The sequence below is a fragment of the Clarias gariepinus genome, chromosome 10 (assembly GCF_024256425.1).
Source record: "Clarias gariepinus isolate MV-2021 ecotype Netherlands chromosome 10, CGAR_prim_01v2, whole genome shotgun sequence".
NCBI lineage: Eukaryota > Metazoa > Chordata > Actinopteri > Siluriformes > Clariidae > Clarias > Clarias gariepinus.
In genome coordinates, this window is record NC_071109.1 from 4,177,133 (window position 1) to 4,201,495 (window position 24,363).

At 36.9% G+C, this 24,363-nt stretch overlaps 1 protein-coding gene and 1 long non-coding RNA gene across 3 annotated transcripts; one reads left to right on the forward strand and one right to left on the reverse strand.

Moving 5' to 3' along the window:
• Window positions 1-791: 791 nt before the first annotated feature.
• LOC128531697 (uncharacterized) lies at window positions 792-3,769 on the reverse strand. Of its 2 annotated transcripts, none has more exons than XM_053505783.1 (6): window positions 3,678-3,769; window positions 3,215-3,559; window positions 2,061-2,396; window positions 1,409-1,525; window positions 1,199-1,242; window positions 792-1,097 (listed from the first exon to the last, which is right to left on the reverse strand). In XM_053505783.1, the coding sequence occupies exons 1-6, from the start codon at window positions 3,724-3,726 to the stop codon at window positions 966-968; spliced, it is 1,023 nt and encodes a 340-aa protein (XP_053361758.1). In that variant the 5' UTR covers window positions 3,727-3,769; the 3' UTR covers window positions 792-965. The 2 variants fall into 2 exon arrangements, with proteins under 2 accessions (XP_053361758.1, XP_053361759.1); XM_053505784.1 differs by having other exon boundaries at window positions 3,215-3,556; window positions 3,678-3,745.
• Window positions 3,770-18,443: 14,674 nt separating this feature from the next.
• Window positions 18,444-19,445, forward strand: LOC128531707 (uncharacterized). Its single transcript, XR_008361214.1, has 3 exons — window positions 18,444-18,565; window positions 18,648-18,685; window positions 19,141-19,445. It is a non-coding gene; the product is annotated as an uncharacterized LOC128531707 (long non-coding RNA).
• The last annotated feature ends 4,918 nt before the right edge of the window (window positions 19,446-24,363 follow it).

Below are 24,363 nucleotides of genomic sequence, written 5' to 3' on the forward strand. Positions count from 1 at the left end.
CTAATCGGTATTTCCAAATTGGATAATCTTTGTGGTATGTTCTGGTTACCCAGAATGGTGTTAGACTGGACACCAGATGGGTCTTAGGCCTCATTTTTTAAAGCAATGTTCTACACCTTTTTTTTAATTATTAAAAAGTGTACACAATTTTTTTATTGGCCAAACTGAAATAGAAATTTCAACCAGATTTACAAAGGTTTGGCTAGGTGTCCTCTATAGTCATACACACACATATCCTAATGTGAAATAAGTCCACAGAGAGCCTACCACAGCAAACTTTGTGTGTTTTTGTGACAATTTTATCTGCTTTAAGTTTTTTTTTATTTATTTGGTAACTGCTGTATCTTTAAATAGGTTACACATATAAGGTGAGAAAACATCCTGGATAAAATGCCAGACATTTGCAGACCACGACAAACACACATTTAAACACTAATTTAAACTTATTTACTTATTATTACACACAGTAATAACATATATAAACCCATGCATATAACTCTTTTGTGCTGGTCTATATTGGTTACATACTGTACATCATGAACCAGCATAAAACAGATATCCTGACAAATATTCAGATCGATTTTATGAATATCTCAATGTTAACCCAAAAATGTTTAAATAAACAATATGCAATTAAAACCTCTCCAAAAAAATTAAATAATACTAAATGGTCTTCTAATGTATATGATGCTTTTTTTTAAATATCGAATCACTCTTTTAAGCTCAGTTTTCTTTAAATTCTGAATTAATGTATTACTTATACTAATGTTTATAAATATTTATATGTTCTTTCTAAAATAATTAACATTGAAACTGTACACACAGTAATATTACACTGTTTTTGAGATTAAAATGAGATATGCGTGCTACCAGTTTAAACTGTATTCTTAAACATACTTCAAAGTATAATTAAATAATTAAATTTAAATAAAATGTTTGTTAAATACATGTTTAAGACATATAGTTTAAGTAACTGTTAGAGACCGGATGTCGGAGTAAACAGTGTTTTGAGGTTGTTTTCGTTTTTCACTTCTTGTCTTGGTTTTCTTGTCATTAAAATGTAAGGCAGCGTAGTTCAGCTCAGCAGAGTCACAAGTCTATAAAAAAAGAAAAAAAGACTTTAATTTTAATGGAATTAAATTGATAAAATAAAACTATAATTAAAAATAATAAATAAATTATGGCCTTATTTTTATACTTGAGTGTTCGTTTTTTCCATTCTTCTTTTAAAGCTTTGTCTCTCTGGTTAAATAAACAAACACACCAATTAATTAATTAAACATTAACTTTATTAATAAATGACATAATTTTTAATTAATTGTCTGTGACCTTTACTTATATTGTTGCAATTTAGCAACTACATGTTGAATGTATTTTTAATAAATAGTGCAAAGCTGTAAAAACTCACTCAAATGTAGTTCATGGTTTTTCCATTTACAGAAGATAACAACTTGGATAAAAATTACAACCACACACACTGCCAAAGTCAAAGTGAGGTAGATCACTACAGGATCCATAGATCTCTCTGTAGCACAAAATAATAATAATTAAAAAATATCCTCAAATTACAACAATACTATAAAGATTGATTATACTATTTTAATATGAAAGGAATAATAAGTAAAGGAGATTTGAAATGACTGGAATTGGGTTACGAATCCCCATTACTAAACATTATTAGAACTTTTAGTGGAAAAAAGATGGTAGGAAAAAGTAATAATAATAACAACAACAACAACAATAATAATAATAATAATAATAATAATAATAATTATTATTATTATTATTATTATTATTATTACTTAAATATTTTGTATTTTAATTGACTTTTTCTTCATGGTACGGCCATATTCCAGGACTCAAACTGTAAATGAGGAATCCTTTTTACACATATTGGCCACCACATCATGCGCCATTATCAAAGGTCAAGTTGGTTAATTGAAATCCTATAACTTACAATTTTTTTTTCTTCTTTCATTTTGCACAGGCAGTGTTTTATCAGCAACAATTAATTGATTAATTAGTTAGGAAGGGTTTTTCTTGGACAAGTCTGTACTTACCCAGTTGTACTCGTGTTCCGTTCCCTAAAATGATCTTCCCACACGCGGCCACAGCGCAGTAGTAAGTCCCAGTATCATTGAGGCTGAGGATGTTCTTGGAGAAGTTGTACACACAGGTGTGTGTAGAAGAGCCGCTCTCACACTGATGGCTGCTGTTGTGATGAGTGTAAATGATTTGAGGATGGGATTGTGGTGGAGCAGCTCTGAACCAGAGCACTTGGAGTTCTGCTGCTCTGCTCTCAGAGAGAACCGAGCACTGCAGAGTCACTGACGCTCCTGCAGGAACCGAGTCCAATCCGCCACTCTGTGATACTGACACTTTTACATCTCCATCACCTGTTCAATATAATATATACAGTAAGCGATTAACTTTTTAATTGGTTCTTTAAAATTTGAATCTATAATAAATAAAGGCCATAAAACATATTCAGTTATAGAATATTCAGGTTAAGGACTCATAATAATGTTTATATTGTGTTATTTTATTATAAGCGTTAATAAGTGTTTACCGTAATACATCTGAATATGACATGTGCAACAATGTACAATTTCTTACCTTTAAAGAAAAAGTTTGACAGCAGAAAAACAAAAATACCATTTTTAGACATCTATTTTGTTTTCAGGCAAACATGGCTGTCTATAACAAAATATATTTGTTCACCATCATTATTATTTTTTTTACTGGAAGAACGATCATTACAACTGATTTCATTTTTGCATTTGGAAACAATGATACTATGTAATATAACGTGCAATTTATGCAAGTAATATTTATAAAGGGAATTAAGGTTAAAATAGGCAGTTGGTAGAGGATAACATCTTATGCTGGTTTGCAAATAGTATTTAATTCTTAAATCCAATCAGTCAAAAATAATTGCTGTGACAATTATGAGCCATTATGAAATAATTGAAACGATGACATCTTGAATAGAATGAGGTAAAATATATATATATATATATATATATATATATATATATATACAAAAATGAATGAGTTATTAAATTGAAACATTAGACTATTATATCATAGTTTGTTAACATAATAAGAGTAAAACCCTGAGATTTAGGGTTTAGCTATTTTCATTCTAACAAAAATAAAAAAAAACTAATTTGAGTTGATTTAACTAATTTACAATGTACATTTAAATTCTTACCATTCACTGATAAAAATGTCCCATTTCCAAACTTTGTGAGATAATTTCTTCGTACACAGTAATACGTGGCTTCGTCTGATGGTTGCACATTAGCTATTTTTAAATGGCAGCTCTGTTTTCCTCTCTCAGTGCTGAATCTTGGTGATTTGAACTCATCTTCATAATTGGGTTGTTCATGGACTGTGACCATTACACGAGGCTCACGTCCTGCTTTTTGCTTGTACCAAACAACGACTCCAGAATTATCCTTTCGCAGTCTAAAGCAGTGCAGAGTCACATTATCACCAACATCAGCAGTGATCACTGGGTTTGGCTGACTGATATCATTTATCTCCGTGGAATCTGCTGTTTGTTTCAAAATCAGTTACAGAACAAACTTTATTCGACTTATTTGTACATATAATTCACATATATTGTTATTAAGTGCTTTTATTTAGAAACAATTAAAACTGTAGACACTTACCAACATTATAAAAAAACACGACTGTAATCCAAGTCATCATCAGCATCATCAGCGTCGTCAGTCTCAGGTCTTTGTACAGTAGAGCATGTGTCCTCTTGCTAATCTGTCTGATGCACTGATCTCATGTTATGCAAAAGATTTACTGTACACAGGAGGTTCTGACATCACAAGCTATTTTCCATATATGATCTAACTACTTAGTAGCAGTAAATTCCTCACTTTGGTCCCTCCTCTCACTTTTCTAAACATCTTTTTAACCTGTTTCATCCCAAAAAAAGTTTATAAACCTGTGACTAATATTCTAATAAACTCTTAATTAAATTGTTAAATTTCCATTAAACTTTGCAAATACAAATTTATCAAGTCCCTTTAACCTCCTGTAATTGGCACACAATTATATATTAGGAATGTTTTTTTTGAGAAATATTCTCAACAAATGACATCAGTGATTAGCATAATTATGCTTATTAATTAACTTTTATTTTGTATAAGGATAACAAGGATGTAAAATATTGACATGTTTGGTATTATTTTTAAAACATATTTAGTATTGAATAATATTTAATACATATTCATGACAATCTTGTTCATGATCAATAAATGAATATTGTAATTTTTTTATTACCACTTATAATAATATTATATTATATACTATATTGGGGGAGGGGTAAATGACAAAAGCTTTCAGAATTTTTTTATTAAAACCAGGACCAGTAATAGTAATAGAAGGTTTAAATTAATTAAATTCTGATCTGTCCCCCAAACATGTCGGTAGGCGCTGATTAGCACCAGGACTTACTGTACTCTAACCATCATGTTAACTTGGGATGTTTATAAAGTTGTTTTGTGTAGGTGTGTGCAGGGTGTGTTTGTTAACTTTAACACCCCCCTGCTTTTTTTTCCATTAGATCACTTACACTTGTTTCTGGGTCATTGGTGGAAACTTGGTCTTTCAGTGCTTACAGCATCAATAACAAATGTAGTGATGCTAGAAAGCCAATCACACTTATTATATTACAGTGTAGATGTGATCTAAAATTAAATTAGTTCTTCACATTTCTCCAATATTTGTCCACATTTGTGCAATACTCATCATGCTATGCACACTCCTGCTTTTGCTCTACAGTCTTGAAGAAAGGAAAAAAAATACAGTGGATTTAGAAATATTTACAGCGCTTCCCTTTTGCTACATTTTGTTAAACCCGATGGTTACCCTGAAAGTGCTCCAGTGTTCCTTGGATCGAGAGAGGAGAACCTTCAGAAGAACAACCATTTTGTTGCATCCTACTCAAAAAGACTTGAGGCTGTAATTGGTGCCAAGGGTGCTCCAATCTCATGGTCTAAGAGTCCTTCAGGTGTCTTTTGGCAAACTCCAGACAGGCTGTGATGTGCCTTTTACTGAGGAGTGGCTTCCATCAGGCCACTCTACCATAGAGGCTTGATTGGTGGAGTGTTGTAAAGATAGTTGTTCTTTTGGAAGATTCTTCTCTCTCCACAGAAAAATGCTGAAGCTCTTTCAGGGTTTAGCTATTGGGTTCTTGGTCACCTCTCTGACTAAGACCCTTCTTCCCTCATTACTCACTTTGACTGGGGGTCCAGCTCTAGGAAGAATCATTGTGGTTTCAAACTTCTTCTATATCTTGGCTCAGAGGTCTACAGACTTGGATTTCATGGCTTGGTTTGTGCTCTGACATGGTCTGTAAATGGCGGGACCTTATATAGATAAGTGTGTGCCTTTCTAAATCATATCCAATAAACTAAATTTACCACTGGTGGACTCCACTAGAATTGTAGAAACATCTCAAGAATGTATATATGGTGAATAAAAAGTACTGGTTTGCTGTCGGCATTCCATTCATCCTAAAGGAGATCAGCAGACTTAAGATTTTTCACAGTAACCTTTGACTAGATTTCAGCATGTGATATAATGACTTATGACTGCAACCAATCAGAGTTTTAGCCTGAAATTGCCATAAACAGCTGGAACAACGTGGACTAAAATACATTTCCTGTTTTTCAATGGCTCTTTTGATAAGACAACAGGTATGAAAGGTCTTTATTTACATTATTATTATCTGGTATCACCCAAATGAGGATGAGTTCATATTTAGAGTCTGTTTTTTATGGTTTCTTTGCATCAACCCCAGAATTTTTTTCTTGGTACTGTTACCTCTGGCTTGGGGAACTGGGGAGGCCAATGGGTGGGTTTTTAAAGGAAGGTCATGAGTTTACATTTGGCAGATGCTCTTATTCAGAGTGACTTACAATTTTATTTTATTACACATCTGAACAGTTGAGGGTTAAGGGCCTTGCTTAAGGGCCCAACAGTGGCAACCTGGTGGTTGTGGGATTTGATCCTGACATCTTCTGAACCATAGTCCAATGCCTTAACCACTGAGCTAACCCTGGCCCCAGGACCCTGGGTTTAAACCCCAGTACCACAAACCTTGAGCTTGAGCAAGTTTCTTAAAACTACTTACTGTAGATGTATAACCAGCAACTTTTAAATTCTATACTGTGTGATATATATATGAATTGTTACGTCCCGTAGTATTTTCTGGCATTTCGCAGGTATTTTGGTGCAACCGCAATTCCCGTGGGAACCAATGAGGCTGCCCTAGCTGACTATAAGAATCTGGAAGTGATGCAGCCAGCAGCGCGGCTTTTTGTTTCATTTCTATATATATATATATATATATATATATATATATATATATATATATATATATATTAATTTATATGAACTAGATTGTCCCTTCGCCTACGATGATCGGCGGAGGGGACGCTTCTTCAGGACCAGGCTCTGTGGGAGAGCTAACAGGTTTCGATAAGGTTTCAACAGAGATACATGGAATGTGGGATGGATTCTGAACTGTGCTGGTAGTTGTAACCTGTAAGTTACTGGATTGACTTTCTCCAAGACTTTGAAGGGCCCAACATACCTGGGGCTAAGCTTCTTGCAGGGCTGCCGAAGGCGCATATCTCTCTTAGAGAGCCATACTTGTCCCCATGGTTGGAAAATTTGGGCATGGCCCCGCATCTGTTGGCGTTGGTCTTATACCTTCCTACCGCTCTCTGTAGGTAATGATGAGCCTTTTCCCAGACTCTCTCTTGCTTTCTCGAAACCAGAAATCGACTGCGGGGAGATCTGACGGGTCCCCATTCAAGGGAAACAGTGGCGGTTGGGAGCTAAAACACACTGAAAGGGGGTGAGACCTGTTGAGGATTGGCACAGGGAGTTCTGGGCATACTCGGCCCACCCCAGGAACTGGTGCCAGGAGTTCTGGTGATTGTGGCAGAATGTTCGAAGGAAGCGCTTAATTTTCTGAATCTTTCTTTCCGTCTGTCCATTGGTTTGGGGGTGATACCCGGATGATAAACTCACTGTCACTCCCAAGAGCCGAAAGAATACTCGCCACACTCGAGATATAAACTGGCACCCTCGGTCGGAGACAATGTTCTCCGGGATACCAAAGTAATGAAAGACCTGGTTAAATAACAGCTCTGCGGTGGTCATGGCAGTCGGTAAATTTCTGAGTGAAATTAGACGGCATCCCTTGGAGAATCTGTCCACTACCACCAGCACACAGGTATGTCCCTAAAATTCAGGCAGGTCCGTGAGGAAGTCGCTTTCGAGATGTGAGCAGAGCCGTTGAGGAATGGGTAGTGGAGTAATCTTTCCAGTAGGTAGGTGTCGAGGAGTTCTGGACATGGCACATTCTCTACATCCTTGGACATACCTTCTGATGTCTTGTTCCATATTGGGCCACCAGAAACGCTCTCGTAGAAGCGAGAGAGTTTGGTCTATCCCCGGATGCCCGGTGCCTAGTGAGACATGTACGAAGTGGATAAGAGGGTCGCGCTCTTGTTCAGTGATAAACCGGCAGAGTGGTGGACATTCGGACGGAGGTATTGGAGCCGGTTCTGAAAGGAACTAAGCATTTCTCATCAAATGGGATTGACAAATACCTTTGGGGGAGCACTGACACGGGTTCTTCCTTGGATTCGAGGGGAGCATGCAGGTGTGAAAGTGCATCTGCCTTGATGTTTTTAGTCCCTGGTAAATAGGAGATTTTAAAATTAAACCGGGTGAAGAACATGACCCATCTTGCTTGTCTTGGATTTAGCAGTTTTGCTTCTCTTAAATACTGCAGGTTTTTGTGGTCAGTGAGTACCTGAAAGGGTTGGGCGGACCCTTCCAGCCAATGCCTCCATTCCTCTAGTGCCATCTTGATCGCAAGCAATTCTCTGTTTCCGATGTCATAGTTCACCTCTGTTGGACTGAACTTCCGTGAGAAGTATGCACATGGATGGAATACAGGGGGTCCCCGTGTTGCTGAGAGAGAATGGCTCCCACGCCGGTGGTGGACGCGTCAACCTCTACCTGGAACGGAACCTCGGGGTCGGGATGTACAAGGATGGGAGCAGAAATGAACGCTTGTTTCAAGTGCTGGAAAGCGGTGGTAGCTTCATGAGTCCATTTCAAGCCTTTGCATTTTCCGCGAAGAAGGGAGTCAAGTGAGCGGCTTTGATGCTGTAACTCTTAATGAATCTCCTATAGAAGTTGGCAAATCCTAAGAATCGCTGCAACTCCTTTACTGTGGTAGGTTGAGGCCAGGTGTTGATGGTCGCCACTTTCTCCCCATTCATCCTAACTCCATTTTGATCTATGACATAACCGAGGAAGTGTACTGATGGCTGGTGGAACGAACATTTCTCGGCCTTCAGAAACAGGTGAAATTCTTGTAGACAGTGGAGTACCTGTTTTACATGCAGACGGTGCTGTATTTCAGACTTGGAAAAGATCAGAATGTCATCGATATACACGATGACGAACCTCTGCAGGAACTCTCGAAGTACCTCATGCATAAAGTTTTGAAACACTGCAGGGGCATTGACCAGTCCATAGGGGTAGTGGTTCTCCGGGAATTAGGTTGATCGCACAATCCCATGGTCGATGAGGTGGCAGTCGAGTTGCCCTTTTGGGGCAGAAGATGTTTGCGAAAGAGGAATACTGCGGAGGGATACTCACGGATTGTTGTTCCACGGGGCTTTCGATGGAGGTGGTCTGGAGTGACAATGTTTGTGGTTTCACGGGTAGCCTCGGAAAACACTTGGTGGCACACTTTTCTCCCTATTTTAGTACTTCTCCTGTGTTCCATGAGAGGATTGGGTTATGTTGGATCAGCCACGGTCGTCCCAGGACGACATCAGAGGTGGAGTTTTCCAGCAACAACAGCATTATGTCCACCTGATGGAGAAGGCCTAGTTGTAATCTCACGGGCCCCGCAAACAGATGCACTGACCTTTGGGACCAGGGTTCTGTTGTTATGGATTGAATTTGGTAGATCTTTTTGGTCGGGGTGGTCTTGAGTCAAAGGTACCGGCATAATTTCCTGGATATGAAGTTGCCGGCTGACCCAGAGTCGAGGAGGGCTACTGAAACAGTCAGATAACAAGTAGTGAGGGTCACATTGGTAGTAAGCGGTTGTAATTTCCCAATTTGGGTTGCAATCGAACTCACCACAGTGCGCGCTGGACGAATGGGGCACTCGGTTCAGAGATGCCCCGTGCCGCCGCAGTATAGGCAGAGACCCCGGGACAGCCGTCTAGTTCTCTCCGCTGTTGAAATCCTTCCCCTTTCCAGTAGCATTAGTTTTTCTCTGGGTTCTGGAGGTGCCACCCCTCTCTGTAGTTCCGCTCCAGGGATGACAGTGTTCCCGGTGTCTGTTCGAAAGGAGGTGAGCCGTACAGAACTGCGGATTGAGAGTTGGATGAACTTTTCTAACCCCAGGTTGTCATCACAAGTCGCTAACATTTTTTCGTTCTGGTTGATTGGTTTCAGGTGGTTGTGATTAGTATTCTGGTGATAGAGGTCGCTGTGTCTGATTGGTTTCGGAGCCTGGCCTGACTGTGACAACACTGTGGTTCATGGATGAATTTGTGAAAGTTTTTCCAAAGGAAAATAGGAGACTGTTGTTGTAGAGTGGATTGGAGAGAAGAGAGCTGTTCATTTACGATAAAAAAAAAAACAAAAAAATAAAAAACATAAAATGATGTAAAACAGTATGATCTGTTTTATAGCCCATCTGTTTTAACTTAGTTTATTTTAATTTTTATTATTATTCATAAGACAACCTTTCAGTTTTGTAAATATTCTAGTTATAGTGTGTTAAGTCTTACTTTAGGTTAAACTTTTTTAAGAATTAGACCATCCAGCTAAGATAAAAGGTATGTCATTGATTGATAAAATCTGAATTGAGGATATTTTATTTTATTTTATTTTATTTTATTTTATTTTGTTTTATTTATTTATTTATTTATTTTTTGTTTTGTTTCCCCCCTGAGGGATTGCCACCTTATTGTGGTCAGGGGGTTTGCGTGCCTCAGTGACCTTAAGAGCTATACCAACAGGAGCTTAGTCTTCAAGTGGGACACCCAAGTTGGACAGGTCTGAAGGTAGAGGCCTGACAAAGTGCATTCCACTTCTCCAGGCTTTGGACAGAGCTAACAACACAATTCAGCAAGAACAATACTGTTACTATAAGCACAGGGGAAAAAACAGTGCTCTAACATGATGTGTACACATGATGCCCCCTTCACATTTCTGACTGCTGGTCTAGAACCGGCCCTGGAGCTACTTGTTGTACTTATGTTTGGGTAGTTAGTGTAGTTAGCGGGCATCCCACGCCCTGATTTTGTTTTTGTTTTGTTTATAGGTTAAATCGGCGCATAAGTTAGAAAGTGTTTTGTTTTATTTATTATTTTTTTTATTTAAGCTCTGCTTGTGGCTCCCACCATAGAATATGTTATTTAATATTTTGTATATATTTTCTGTAAATATTTTTCTCTACTTATACTATTGGTTTCCACTGTGTGTTTTGGTGCTTTAAATGACTAAAGTTTGCTAAAACTTAGCGCTACTCTTGAGTTGGCCTCATTCTTGTTCATAAGTGACTTCTCAAATAGTGATCAGTGACAGTCTTCAATATATTAACCTTCCTTTTTATTTTTTTTTTCCTCTTATGTCGGCTTCCTATCTCCCACAGACAAGAGCAAACGTAGAAACTAAATAGGAAACCGTAACATATACTGTTTATATATATATATATATATATATATATATATATATATATATATATATATATATATACAGTATATATATACATATACTATATATATATATATATATATATATATATATATATTTTTTTTTTTTTTTTATTTATTTATTTACCCACTTGTTTGTCACTCTATGATATTAAAGACAGATACAGATACAACACAGGCTGCAAGTTTTAAACTTTTTTTTTTCTGGAAATGGGCTTCAATAAATCATAATAAACAGAAATATTTAGCAAAAATACAGTAGTGTTTCTTAAAAATTTACCTAAATCAAGTTATAATAATTAACCGAAATGCATAGTGAATATATGTAAATATGAACACTGCACTGTAAACAGAATACTTAGCATTTATTTTTCTTGCATTATTAACCAATAATATTAGTCTTTATTTTTTAAGTGTGTGTGTGTGTGTGAGAGAGAGAGAGAGAGAGAGAGAGAGAGAGAGTTTGCACATGTCCATGCATATGTATGCATGCATGTGTTTTTTTCTCTGTTTGCAGCTCTGAGTGATTCATCTCTGCAGGACACTCTGACCGCCCAAGTCGCTTTTGTCATAAAAGCCATCAGTTTCTCACCACAAAGTTTCCACAGGATGTGTGACTATTTTTGTTTGTCTCAAGCCATACTTATTTATTTATTTTGACATGCAAAATTAGTAACATCTTCAGACTTTGTATACAGTAGTTGTGTAATAATGTAACTATTCTCTACTATGGCACCAGGCTTCAATCTGCACACTTATGCTTCAAGGTGTCAGATAGAATCTTGTGTATAAAGTCAGTTAATCAGCTTTAGGTTATTCTGATGTTGCTCTGAGCATATTAAAATGTTAAGAAAGTAAAAATGAACATAAAATATGTCAATAACGTTTTGTAACTTAATTCTTTGGTAATTTGTTTGGTTTGCTCTGAAGTATGAAGCTCTCTGTTTGCGTAAACAGGAAGGTACAGTTAGCAGAAACCATGCAGAATGTTTCACACCACTCTCAGCTTCAAGTTTCCAGATCAGTTCAAGGCTAAAAAGCTGCATATGAAAGCAAATTACAAAGCCCACTTGTATATAGCCAAATGCCCCCCCCCCCCCCATAAAAAAAAAAAAAAATTATAATTTCTTCTTGTGGTCTAAAACTCTTCTTTATTGTTGTTTTAAATACTTATTAATAGGAGATCTGGGCTATGATTAATTATATTCGTGTTGAAAATGTATTGTGCTAGATGAATAAACCGTTACAAAATCTGCTTTTTTATGTGTGGAAAAAAACAGGTTGCAGGTCTAAAATAGTTAAACGGGTTGTACACAGTGATGAAGGTAACAGTTACTCTGCTTTATCACTGTGTACAATATTAAGCTGGCTTTCTTCCTCTCTTAAATTTTCATACTGTTTGCACCATGTTGTGGATATGTACAGGACATTGTGCATCCTTCTCCATTCCAGCATTTTAGTCTTTGAGCCCTGACACAACACACTTCCTCTACATAAGTACAGAATAGAGGGCTGCTAAAGGCAAAACCTCAAGTGAATTATATATAGTTTATTATGATCAGTTTTAAAGCTCATGCCTGCAAGTCAAAATCCCTTAGAGGGTGTACTGTTCTTTTTCTTTTTTTCTTTCTTTGTTTCTTTGTTTCCTTTTTCTTTTTTTCCTGTGTTTGTTTCTTTGTTTCTTCCTTTTTTTCCCTTTGTTTAAGCTCACAAATGACTATACTATTTAAGTGGTATGGGCCAAAGTCTTTAATATTACACACTCTATTTTAGCTTGTGGTCACGGTTTTGTTGCTGTCCATGGTATTGAAACTTAGGGTTAAGTAAAAAGGTTTGGTGAGCATAGCAACATTAACCCAGGAACATCAATGAAATGTCAAATCAAAGATGAGATTTGAAAGCAAGATGGCATGTAGACTTAGACTTAGATCAACCCTTGACCCTGGAGGTGCATGACCTACTAAAAAAGTAATGATGATTCCATTTTAACCACTAGGTGGCAGTGTTCAGTTCTGATGTGTAAAAATCTTCTGATACTGTAAAATCTTGGCATACTGTACAAAAAAAGGTCAAATACTACAAAATGATTGCATTTAGTTAAAGTTATACAGGCCAATGTATTTAAAATATTATATATATTAAAAAATATTATATATATTACATTTTATCACAGAAGCTCGGTCTTCAGTCTCTTATTATTTCATATGTTTCAAGTCATTTTAATCAACTTAGTCACTCTCACTTATCGACCTATACCGTTTTATCCTGTATTTAATTAACTTTTAGTTCTCAAGAAAAAAAAAAGATCTCTCTTTGTGGCTGTTGCTGTTTGGGGTGCAATATTCACATATTTTTTCATTTGCCATCCTTTGTGTGGACGTGTTGGAACCAAAGGCAGGAAAGAACTGAGGCAAAGGGTGATTTAGAAACTTTTAACTAAAGCTTAGATGGAATACAAGTGATGGAAAAGATAAGGGTATGCAATAACTGCTGTTAATTGTTTGCGAACAGATTACACAATGAGAACTTGATGTCATGCCACCATTCCAGTTGCTAATCTCCCAATTTGAAATCGGCTCCAAAATCCATTTGGTTAATTTTTTAAGCTTAGTGACCCCACATTAAGACAACGTGCTTAAGAATCGATAGAAACCTGATAAAAGTAGTTATTATGAATTGACACAGAGGCATTATCAGGGCATTAACAAAAAATTAATTCAAAGGAGTCAGCTAAAATTTTTAAACATACAGTACTCCAATTTTTCTCCCGATGCTAACAAACATAACAAAATACCTGAAAGAATTCACACTGATGTTCATACAAAGGTTGTAATGAATTTGTATTGGTGTAGATTTGATAACAAATTTAGCTGAGTGGAAGGTGGCTATCAGCTTTTGGGGAGTAGACTTCAACAAGTTTAACAGTCAGAGAAACTTAACACTGGTTTTCAAAAAGGAATGTACACACGTGGCCATCTTATTGATGAAATATGCTCCGACCCTGTTTGATGAATCTGCTCAAACCTCATCTCAAATTCATCAAACAGGGTCGGAGCATATTTCATCAATAGGATGGCCACTGACCCATGAAATGAAACCTTGACAAAAAAACTATGGAATTACAAGGTGGGTCCAAACTTTTGACTGGTAATGTATAAACATATGAATGTGTTTGCTTTTTAAGATATAGTCCTACCTATTAGATGCTGGGTTATTGCCCAATCCCTCACACCAGTCACCAGTGTGATTCACCAGTTTATCAGCCTGATAAAGACTTCAGTGTGGATACCAAAGACTCAGCTACTCTGCGGTGTTGTGTTTCTGAATGTAAACTAATAATAGTCAATTATTTAAAATGTTGGAAATACATTTTCTATTTTCTTTCTTAAAGTCTATGGGCAGCAGGATTATATGGTGAGGCTGTATCTCTGGGTCAGACTTACCAAATTGTCATGCATGGTTTATCAAGCTACTGTGGTCAGATAATTCAATTCAATTCAATTCAATTTTATTTGTATAGCGCTTTTAGCAATTTTCATTGCCGCAAAGCAGCTTTACATAGTCAAAAAAAAAAAAATTATTTAGGTTTGTATGAAATGTGAATTTGTATGAATCAAAATGGTCAGTTTGTCCCTGGTGAGCAAGCCGAGGGCGACAGTGGCAAGGAAAAACTCCCTGAGATGGTAAGAGGAAGAAACCTTGAGAGGAACCAGACTCAACAGGGAACCCATCCTCATTTGGGTGAAACAAAAAGCAGTAAATGATCTGCATTTATACAGTGTGTAGGGTGGGAGGCAGTTCAGCTATAATAGCTGATGTTAATTGATGTTAATATGGAGTCCAGGTAGTTATTGAAGACCCAGGTAGACTTGTAAGAAGTTCCAGTCATGAACTATCGAACTGTCAAGTCCCCAGAGAAACAGTTGCCAACACCAGTCAAGGCCAGAACCATTTTCTAGGTAGAGAGAATCATTCCCAGACACCAGACGCATCCCAGAGAGACACACGGGGCATCCATGTGACGAGATCTTCAGCCAGAAGCGGGGCACCAGGATGGGTCAGACAGGTCCGGAGGGCAGAGGGAGTCTGGATCACTGGCAGCTCAATAATGAGACCACCAAAGCAACCAAACTGATCAAACACAGCAGTCAAGCCAATAGATCCCTTCTGATTTAATTTCCGATTAAAGAAATGATAAATAAGAAATACTTAAATATTATATATAAAATACTAATATACAGTGCTGGTCATAAGTACGGCAAAAAAGATGTGTTTTTCGGCTTCTAATATTTTTTTTTTTTTTTTTTTTGCAGAAACATAATTTCACACTGATAATTGTAGAAAAATCTAACCTTTAACTTAAATGAATTTAAAAAAATACATGACGAAAAAATTATTGTTTTTTCATAAAATCACCTGGACACAATTTTTGGCACCTCTAACATTCTTTAAAAAATAATTAAAGCATTTTTGTCATTTTTACTGTAGTTTATAAGGTTGATTAGAGTATCTAAAAACCTTTAATTAATACTTCATGACTTCCTGTTTCCCAGTGGTGTAAATATCACATGACACAGAGGCCTATGTCTCTTATCCACTCTTCAACATGGGAAAGATAAAAGAAAACTCCATTCAATTAAGACAGATGTGTGTGGACCTCATCAGTCAGGCAATAGCTACAAGAAATTAGCCCCTCAGCTAAACTTGCCTGTATCTACAGTCAGAGGAATCATTAAGAAGTTTTAAACAACTGGAACAGTGACAAGCAAAGTTTGGACGAGGACCTATCTTATATGCTTATCTTGACACCCCGCACAGTGAGGAGGATGGCAAGAAAAGTAAAAAATTTCTTGCTAAAAAGAAAATCTTGCTGTTAGGGAACTAAATCAAAAAATATGCATCTTGGGGTCACAAAGTCTCCATAACAACCATCAGACGCTATCTACATGCCAACAAGCTGTTTAGGAGGCATGCAAGGAAAAAAAACTTTTCTTACAACTAATTGCAAACATAGATGTTTGGAGTTTGCTGGGACTTCAACTATGACTATGTGCTGTGGTCAGGCCTAAGATAGAGCTTTTTGGCCTCCGAGTGGGGCAGTGATAAAGCGCTCGCCCTATCATCCGGAGATCGCTGGTTCAGGGGGGAGGGGATGAGAGGTACTTGTGCATTAATCACGGCTCTACAGCCAATCAGGGGCGTCTGTGAGCTCACGCACGCGGAAGGAGCGGCTAGCGCTTTCCTCCGAGTGTGTTACTCCGCCCCTAATTGTGCATGAGCAAGCAGTTCGAAAAGATGCGGTCGGCTGACGTCATGCGGTTCGGAGGAAACACGTGATAGTCTTCGGCCCTCCCAGCTGAGTGGTAGTAGAAGCCTTGATGTGGCAGCCCCCAAGTGACGGGGAGGAATTGGCTATGACTAAATTAGGGGAGAAAATTGGAAAAATCCAAAAAAAAAAAAAAAAAGGTTAGAGCTTTTTGGCAACAAACACTGTCTGGGTCTTACGTAAAACAAAAGATGAGTATGCGGAAAAGCACCCCATGCACACTGTGAAGTATGGTGGAGGATCTGTGATGCTGTGGGCCTGTTTCTTTTCCAAAAGTCCTGGGAACCTTTTTAGGGTGCATGGCATCATGAACTCTCTGAAATAAGCATGACATTTTAAATCAAAACCTGATGGCCTCTGTCAGAAAGCTGCAGATGGGTCATCATTGGGTTTTTCAGCAGGATAATGACCCAAAACATGTGGTGAAATCTATACAAAAATGGTTCAGCAGACACAAAATTATGAATAATTGTACTTCAATAAAAGGTTGGATTTTTCTCTCTTCTTGCATTGTGGTTCTATATTGTTTAAATAGAAAATTAATTTATTATCTTAACCAGAGGTGTCAATAATTATGACCAGCACTGTACAATACAGTGCAAAAATGAAATTATTTACTAGTGAAAAACATTTATTCACTCTATCCACAAATATTAGAAATATTTAGGTAAAACTATAGGCCTTAATTACTTTAAGGAATAAGTAAAATAAATAAATAAATAAATAAATAAATACTACTACTACTACTGCTACTACTACTATTATTACTACTAATAATAACAAAAATAATAATATTAATACTGTAATAATAATAATAATAATAATAATAATAATAATTATAATAATAATAATAATAATAAACAATCAAATTGAGAAACTTTTTAAATTTGTTTGCATGTATGTTTGTTTGTTTGTTGAGTTGAAACAAAAATGAAGGCAAAAGTCAAATGTATTACATGCTAAATTGGTCCAAATGCCAAATGGCTACATAAGAAAGGTTTCTTACAAAACTACATTCAGAGAGCGATTAAAATAAGCAATGTGTTGTTAGTGTAGGCACACGTGAGTGAACCCATAAACCACATTTCCATTCTGTCTTTACATCTTTGTCATTATTTTCTCCCACCAAAACACAAATATGGAAATATGTGGTGTAGATGTAGGCAGATCAGAATGCCACGTGTTTACTTATCATGCCTTATTTTTTATTACAAGTAGTTACGTTGTACTCCGGGGCGTGGACTGTACAGACCTCCTAATGTATAAATATAAATTTACACCATGATTCAACCACAACCATATTTTGCAGATAAATGAGATACAATCCTGTAGAACTTTTAATGAATGTAAAATGATCAGATTGTGGATCTTAATTTTGAACTTCATCAACCTGTGTAAGTAATATCTTGTATGTGTTCATTTAATAAGTGTAAATTTAATATTTGGAATATTATCATTCTTTTAAGCTTAACTGTCTTTAATAACACTTTGTGTATGGAAATATTATACATACAATACATGAATTCTCTAATTAATTAATTGCCTTTTTCAGATACATTGCGAACTGATAGACGCTGGGTTACTGCACAATCCCTCACAGAGTCACCAGTTAATCAGCCTGATGAAGAGCTCAGTGTGGATATAGGACACTCGGCTACACTGAGATGTTGTATTTCTAAAGAAAACTTCCGAATGATATATTTGTTTAAGCAACCAAAAAGAGAAAAGCCTCAGCTTATAGTTAAGTTCTTTAAAACTAGTGGAGAAACGTTTTACAATGGATTTCAGGAGTCTCGTTTTCAAATAGTTCGATTTTTAAACTGCTTCAATATGACAATTTTAAACATCATTCACTCTGATGAAGCCATGTACTACTGTGCACTGATGGAATCTCACCTTGTGTTTGGAGATGGAACTTATTTACAAATTATTGGTAGGATCGAGTTTAAATTAACTAAAGCTACTGAAGGGATCTTTTGTTCTTCCTTTTTATTGCCATTAGAATATTCAACTTGAAAGACAAATAAAATAGTGCAATGCTCACTGTTTCCTTTTTCAACAACACTTACAGTAGGTATAAATCTTTAGTGAATCATGGTAAATATTTATAAGACAGCATGTTACTGTTTTATCAGAAACTTCTAAACCAGCTTTGTATAATAATTCAGTAGTGTGTGAACCAGCACTTAATGGAAACAGCACTAACATGAACAAACAAGACAAAACAGGTAAGATGTGTCTTAATTGTAAATTAATTAATTATGACTTATTCATAAACCATCATTTGCTTAAAAATAATTTGTAATAATAAAATTGTAAAATTACAGTAAATCAGAAATGACTATATCTCAACATTTACCAGTGATCAGCTTGGGAACGGCTTTGGGTTTGTGTGCACTTCTGATTCTCTGTCTCACTTTTTACCTGCTGAGCAGAAGCAAACACGATAAAAGTAAGTGCTTTTGTAATCAGATATTAATCAGGTACTTATACTACGATCAAAACCACTAATATGTTAATTTCTGTTTTAATAGTAAATACTTCTATGAAACATTCTCCAGGAATCAGGCCGGTATGTGTAATTTTATATATATATATATATATATATATATATATATATATATATATATATATATATATATATATATATATATATATATAATTATAATTATTATTATCTTTTTAATTTTTATTTTTTTGATACACTAATAAATATTACATGGGCATTTTTTTTTTTGTAAATTCTACTACTACGTCTGTAAATTTTTGGTCATGTATGCATCTCACTAGTAAATGTCCAAATGTAATGTAATGTGATTCATTTATAAGATGTTTATTATAATATTTTAGATATTATTTGTACAGGCAAATTGCATAGACTTGAACGCAATTCCAAGGTTTTCTTTTTTTTTTTATCCAAGGCAGAATTTTTCTTGTGTAATAAGTGTGTAATGTATAAACCAGTTATTAATGTTGCATTGGTAATACTTTAAGGTATTTGTTTTATATTGTTATTTTATCTTTCAGGAATCTGAAGCTGAAACACTAAATTATGCAGCTCTCAAATTCCCCAAGAGGAAAATAAATGCTGAAAAAAGCACATTGAATGACTGTGTGTACAGTGATGTGAAATATACGTGTAAGATATAACTTGTTCAAAGAAAATAGTGACAAATATATTGTTTTGTTATAGAAAGAAAATATATTGATTACAGACTACAAATATTTTTATTGTTAAGATAAATTATTTATTTGTTCATTTTATATTTTGCATTGAAACTGCTGCTGACAGATTATGTCTATGTAAAACAAACAAACAAAAAAAGCTAAGAAGAAAAAGAAGAAGAAGTGAGGAAATAAATGTTTCATCATTAAAATTAAATTAAATTATTATTTTTGTGTGAGTTTTAGTGTGGCAGCTGTGTTGAACAGATTTTGTTTTATTTCATTTTATTTAACTTCTTTCTTGTTTTATTTATGTGGTAGTTAAGTGTTGATTTTTTTCTTGCCTTATAAATCGTATTAAATATAACACGTAAAATAAAATAAATTTGTATACAAAACAAGACAGGCTGTGATATACAGATAATAGCCAAATACTCTGCTGCTGTTAAATTTTAAGGTTACAAAAAAATTTAATGTTTAAAATGTGACTTATTTTTTCTTTTTTTATTTTTTTTACTATTATTCTTTCCTACAAACATTGGCATGTAATAAGTTTCGTACCATTAGTTGTAGACCTGTGAAAGAGGTGTCAAGTCATGTGGCTTATTTGGGAATGGAGTGCTTTAACTTTTCTAAAAGGTGGGGGATGAATTTACCGCCACAAAGACTTAACATTGAGACCAACTTTAAAAGATTCTAGTGCAGGGCAAAAATTTTGTAGAAATAAAAAATGTACCACTAGGCAAGCTGTGTCAGAACATACCACACAAGAGGGTATAACTTGTACCCCTGGGTGTTGAGAGTTGCCCAAATTTGCCCCAGTGACATATTATGGTAAAGGTACTACCTAATGGAACCGGAAGTGCTTACAGTTGCACTTCCTGCTATGGTAACTTCCATAGGAACTTTGAAACTGAACCTATCTGTGGATTCCATTGTGATAGAGACATAATGTAGGCTCATTTGATCTCAGGATCATCGTAAAGCTGACAAGCTATGCCCTAGTAACCACTGTAAAGCAACTGATCCAATAGACTCATTATAAAAAGCCTGGGTTTTGCCATGGCAAGCACCATTCACATTTTCTTCAGAAAATGTACCTGTCAAGTTATTATTATTATTATTATTATTATTATTATTATTCACTTACTTATTGTCTATACTGCTTCATCCTGTATACAGGGTTGCAGGGGCCTGGTGCTTATCCCAGGTGACTTACAGTAGGGTATGAGGCAGGGTACTCCCAGGACAGTATGCCAACACATATGGTATGCACCAAAATATACAGTCATACTGAAAGTCATGCATCTCGACCATGCATGTGAGTTTGTTGACAGCCTCCCACATTCACACCCAGTAGTGAAAAGGAAGTAGAGTTATGCAGTTGCTGTTGGAAATTGGTTTCCCAATGGAGGGAAAAATGTATTCATAGTTGAGTATCATTTCCACTTTTAATGTAATTTTAACCACCCAAAGCCTACTTGTGGGGAATGTTAAAGAGAGTGTGTTCAACTGTGAAAATCCACCAAGATCCCACAAGCTGAATTTGCCCTGTTTTAATATCGAATGTATATTTCTGTATTGTGATATCAAAATATGATTGCTGATTTCAAGTATGCTGAACAACTTTCAACATTTCGTGTGATGACCTAAATAAACAGCCACAGAGTCCACTGCAGGCACTGAAGCCTATATACTATATGTTAAACTGCACCTCAGGGTTTTTTTCTACTTATTTTGATTAATAAAGTTTGCAATATATCAATTAGTCAATTAAAATTACAATCATAATTACAAGTAAATTATTAGGAAAAATGTAGGTGATTTTATTATTAACACAGTGAAACTTGTGTCCACTAGAGGTTCAGTTGACTGGACAACTACAGCCAATGTGTTCAGGGAGACAGGTAGGAGGGTACTTGGTGTATCATCAGGTAAGGGAAAAGTGGACAAGGAAACTTGGTGGTGGAATGAGGAAGTCCAGGAGTATATACAGGGAAAGAGGCTAGCTAAGAAGAAGTGGGACACTGAGAGGACTAAAGAGCATAGACAGGAGTACAGGAAGATGCAGCGTAAGGTGAAGGTAGAGCATATGAGGAATTATATGCTAGGCTAGACAGTAAGGAGGGAGAGGGGGATCTGTACAAGCTGGCGAGGCAGAGAGATAGAGATGGGAAGGATGTGCAGCAGGTTGAAGTGATTAAAGATAGAGATGGAAATGTACTGACAGATGCCAGGAGGGTGATGGGAAGATGGAAGGAGTACTTTAAAAAGTTGATGAATGAGGAAAACGAAAGAGAACAAAGAGTAGAAGAGGTCACTGTTGTGGAGCAGGAAGTAGCAAGTATTAGTAGAAGTAAGGTGAGAAGGGCGTTGAGGAGGATGAAGAGTGGAAAGGCTGTTGGTCCTGATGACATACCTGTGGAGGTATGGAAGTGCTTAGGACAGGTGGCAGTAGAGGTTCTAACTAGTTTGTTTAACAAGATCTTGGAGAGTGAGAGGATTCCAGAGCAATGGAGGAGAAGTGTATTGGTGTCGATTTTTAAGAACAAGGGAGATGTGCAAAGCTGTGGCAATTACAGAGGTATAAAGCTAATGAGCCAGACAATAAAGCTGTGAGAAAGAGTAGTGGAAGCTAGGTTAAGGGCAGAGGTGAGAATTTGTGAGCAGCAATATGGTTTCATGCCTAGAAAGAGTACATCAGATGCAGTATTTGAGGATGCTGATGGAGAAGTACAGAGAAGGTAATAAAGAGTTGCATTGTGTCTTTGATTTAGAGAAGGCGTACGACAGGGTGCCGAGAGAGGAGCTGTAGTGTTGTATAAGGAAGTCTGGAGTGGCAGAGAAGTATGTTAGAGTGGTGCAGGACATGTATGAGAGCTGTAAGACAGTGGTGAGATGTGCTGTAGGTGTGACAGAAGAGTTCAAGGTGGAGGTGGGTCTGCATCAAGGATCAGCTGTAAGCCCCTTTTTGTTTGCTCTGGTGATGGACAGGATGACAGATGAGGTTAGGAGTCTCCATGGACTATGATGTTTGCAGATGACATTGTGCTTTGTAGCGAGAGCAGGGAACAGGTGAAAGAAAATTTGGAGAGGTCGAGGTATGAAGAGGAATGAAGGTTAGCCGCAGTAAGACAGAATACATGTGTGTGAATGAGAAGAACACAAATGGATCGGTGAGGCTACAGGGAGCAGAGGTAAAGAAGATGCAGGACTTTAAGTACTCCACATTATAAAAGCAAAGCGCGGAGTTTAGTCCGAGATCAGGGAAGTACGTGATGTGGTGGAAAATAGGCAGTGGCGGTTCTACACTGAATTGCTCCCCGGGCGAGACTCCCTCCCGGCCCCCCGTTAGCGCCACTTCTAACCAACCAAACCCCCTGTCTGACGTCTGCTCGGTCTTGTTAATTTGTTTTAAAACCCCCAATTCTGCGAATTCCCCCAGCAGCGAAACAGGTTTGATGACTTCACACCTGTTGTAAAGGTGAGATGGGGGATTACAGTAACTGTGGGTGCGCTTCACCTCGGAGCACGCTGTCGTGTTGTATTCAATGAATAGTCTAAACGAAATCATGTTTGCTTCAGCATTGGAAACAATATTGTATTAGGCTTTAATAATTAATAATTAATATTGTATTAGGCTTTAATAATTAAAATAAGTAACTAGTTTACTAGCGTGAGCTACTGCTGCTACTGATTTTATTTCAGCTTACCTGTTCAGTTTTATTGCCATTCCTTTTAAAATATTGTCTTTATAGATTTATATGTTGTTTGTCTTGATGTTCTTTTTTTTCGTTTCTTTGACCCAATATATGTTCAGTGATACTTCAAATAACATGTTTAAATAGCATTGATTTCTGTATTGTGTTATATTTTTATACTAGTAACTGGTGTTAAAAATGTATCTCTACATTAATGAGCCAATGTATTATGGTGTGGGCTGCTGTGGGCCAGGAAGTCCAGGGCCACTTTTTGGTCCCAGTCCGCCCCTGTAATAACGAATGGAGAAAGCGCAGTCAAAGCCCGGGGATTCTGCGTTCCCCGGGGGGCCAGTCGTGAATAGCTGACACTCAGTGACAGCCAATGAAATTGAAGCATTTTTGCCACTTTCCACGTGGTGTGGCGTTGCTTAAATAATAGTATAAAATCGTCCAGACCCTGGTTCGAATCTTAAAGCGCATAAAAACAATAAAACAATACACACCCGCGGGTACATTACAGCCGCGGGTGCGTTACAGTAATAATAATAATAATACTAATAATAATAAATTCGGAGAACTACTACTACTAATAATAATAATTCTGAATGAAAATGAAGAATAAATACATATCAGTTTGAGCTTGACATGTTTATGAGCTCTGTCGCTTGCTGTCAATGGGCGCCTAAGAGACAATATTTTTCGGCTTCAGTAGACACACAATACTTTAGACTGAAACACGACTGCCCCCTACAGGTAATGAAGGGCATTGTCACAGCTTGCCGCGCGCAGCCGCAGCAAGTCGTGGGATCCCTTTTCCGAAAACGTGCGTTTTTAAAGGCCAGATCTGTAGGGTCAACAGTCCAGAGCAATGGTGTGTGCGAAAAGGAGGTGAAGAGGCAGGTACAGGCAGGTTGGAATGGGTGGAGAAAAGTTGCAGGTGTGTTGTGCGTTAAAAGGGTATCAGCAAGAATGAAAGGAAAGGTGTACAGGACAGTGGTGAGACCAGCGATGCTCTACGGCTTAGAGACAGTGGCGCTGAAGAAAAGACAGGAGGCAGAGTTGGAGGTAGCAGAGCTGAAGGTGTTGAGGTTCTCTTTGGGAGTGGCAAGGATGGATAGGATCAAGAATGAGTTCATCAGAGGGACAACCCACATTAGATGTTTTGGAGATAAAGTCAGAGAGGCCAGATTGAGGTGGTTTGGACATGTTCAGAGGAGAGATTGTGAATATATCGGTAGAAGGATGCTGAGGTTGGAACTGCCAGGCAGGAGGCCTAGAGGAAGACCAAAGATTAGTCTTCCTTACACCAGTTAGTTGGTGTGAGAGAAGAGGATGCAGAGGATAGGGTTAGATGGAGGCAGATGATTCGCTGTGTCGACCCCTG

What these genes read in the sequence shown, in the direction of transcription:
- LOC128531697 (XM_053505783.1), bottom strand. Translation starts at nt 3,726, where the DNA reads ATGATGCTGATGATGACTTGGATTACAGTCGTGTTTTTTTATAATGTT. An exon ending in CGGAACACGAGTACAACTGG is followed by an intron (nt 1,526 to 2,060) that starts GTAAGTACAGAC and finishes TTTGTGCTACAG; the next exon opens with AGAGATCTATGGATCCTGTA. An exon ending in TGGAAAAAACGAACACTCAA is followed by an intron (nt 1,098 to 1,198) that starts GTATAAAAATAA and finishes CTTTTTTTATAG; the next exon opens with ACTTGTGACTCTGCTGAGCT.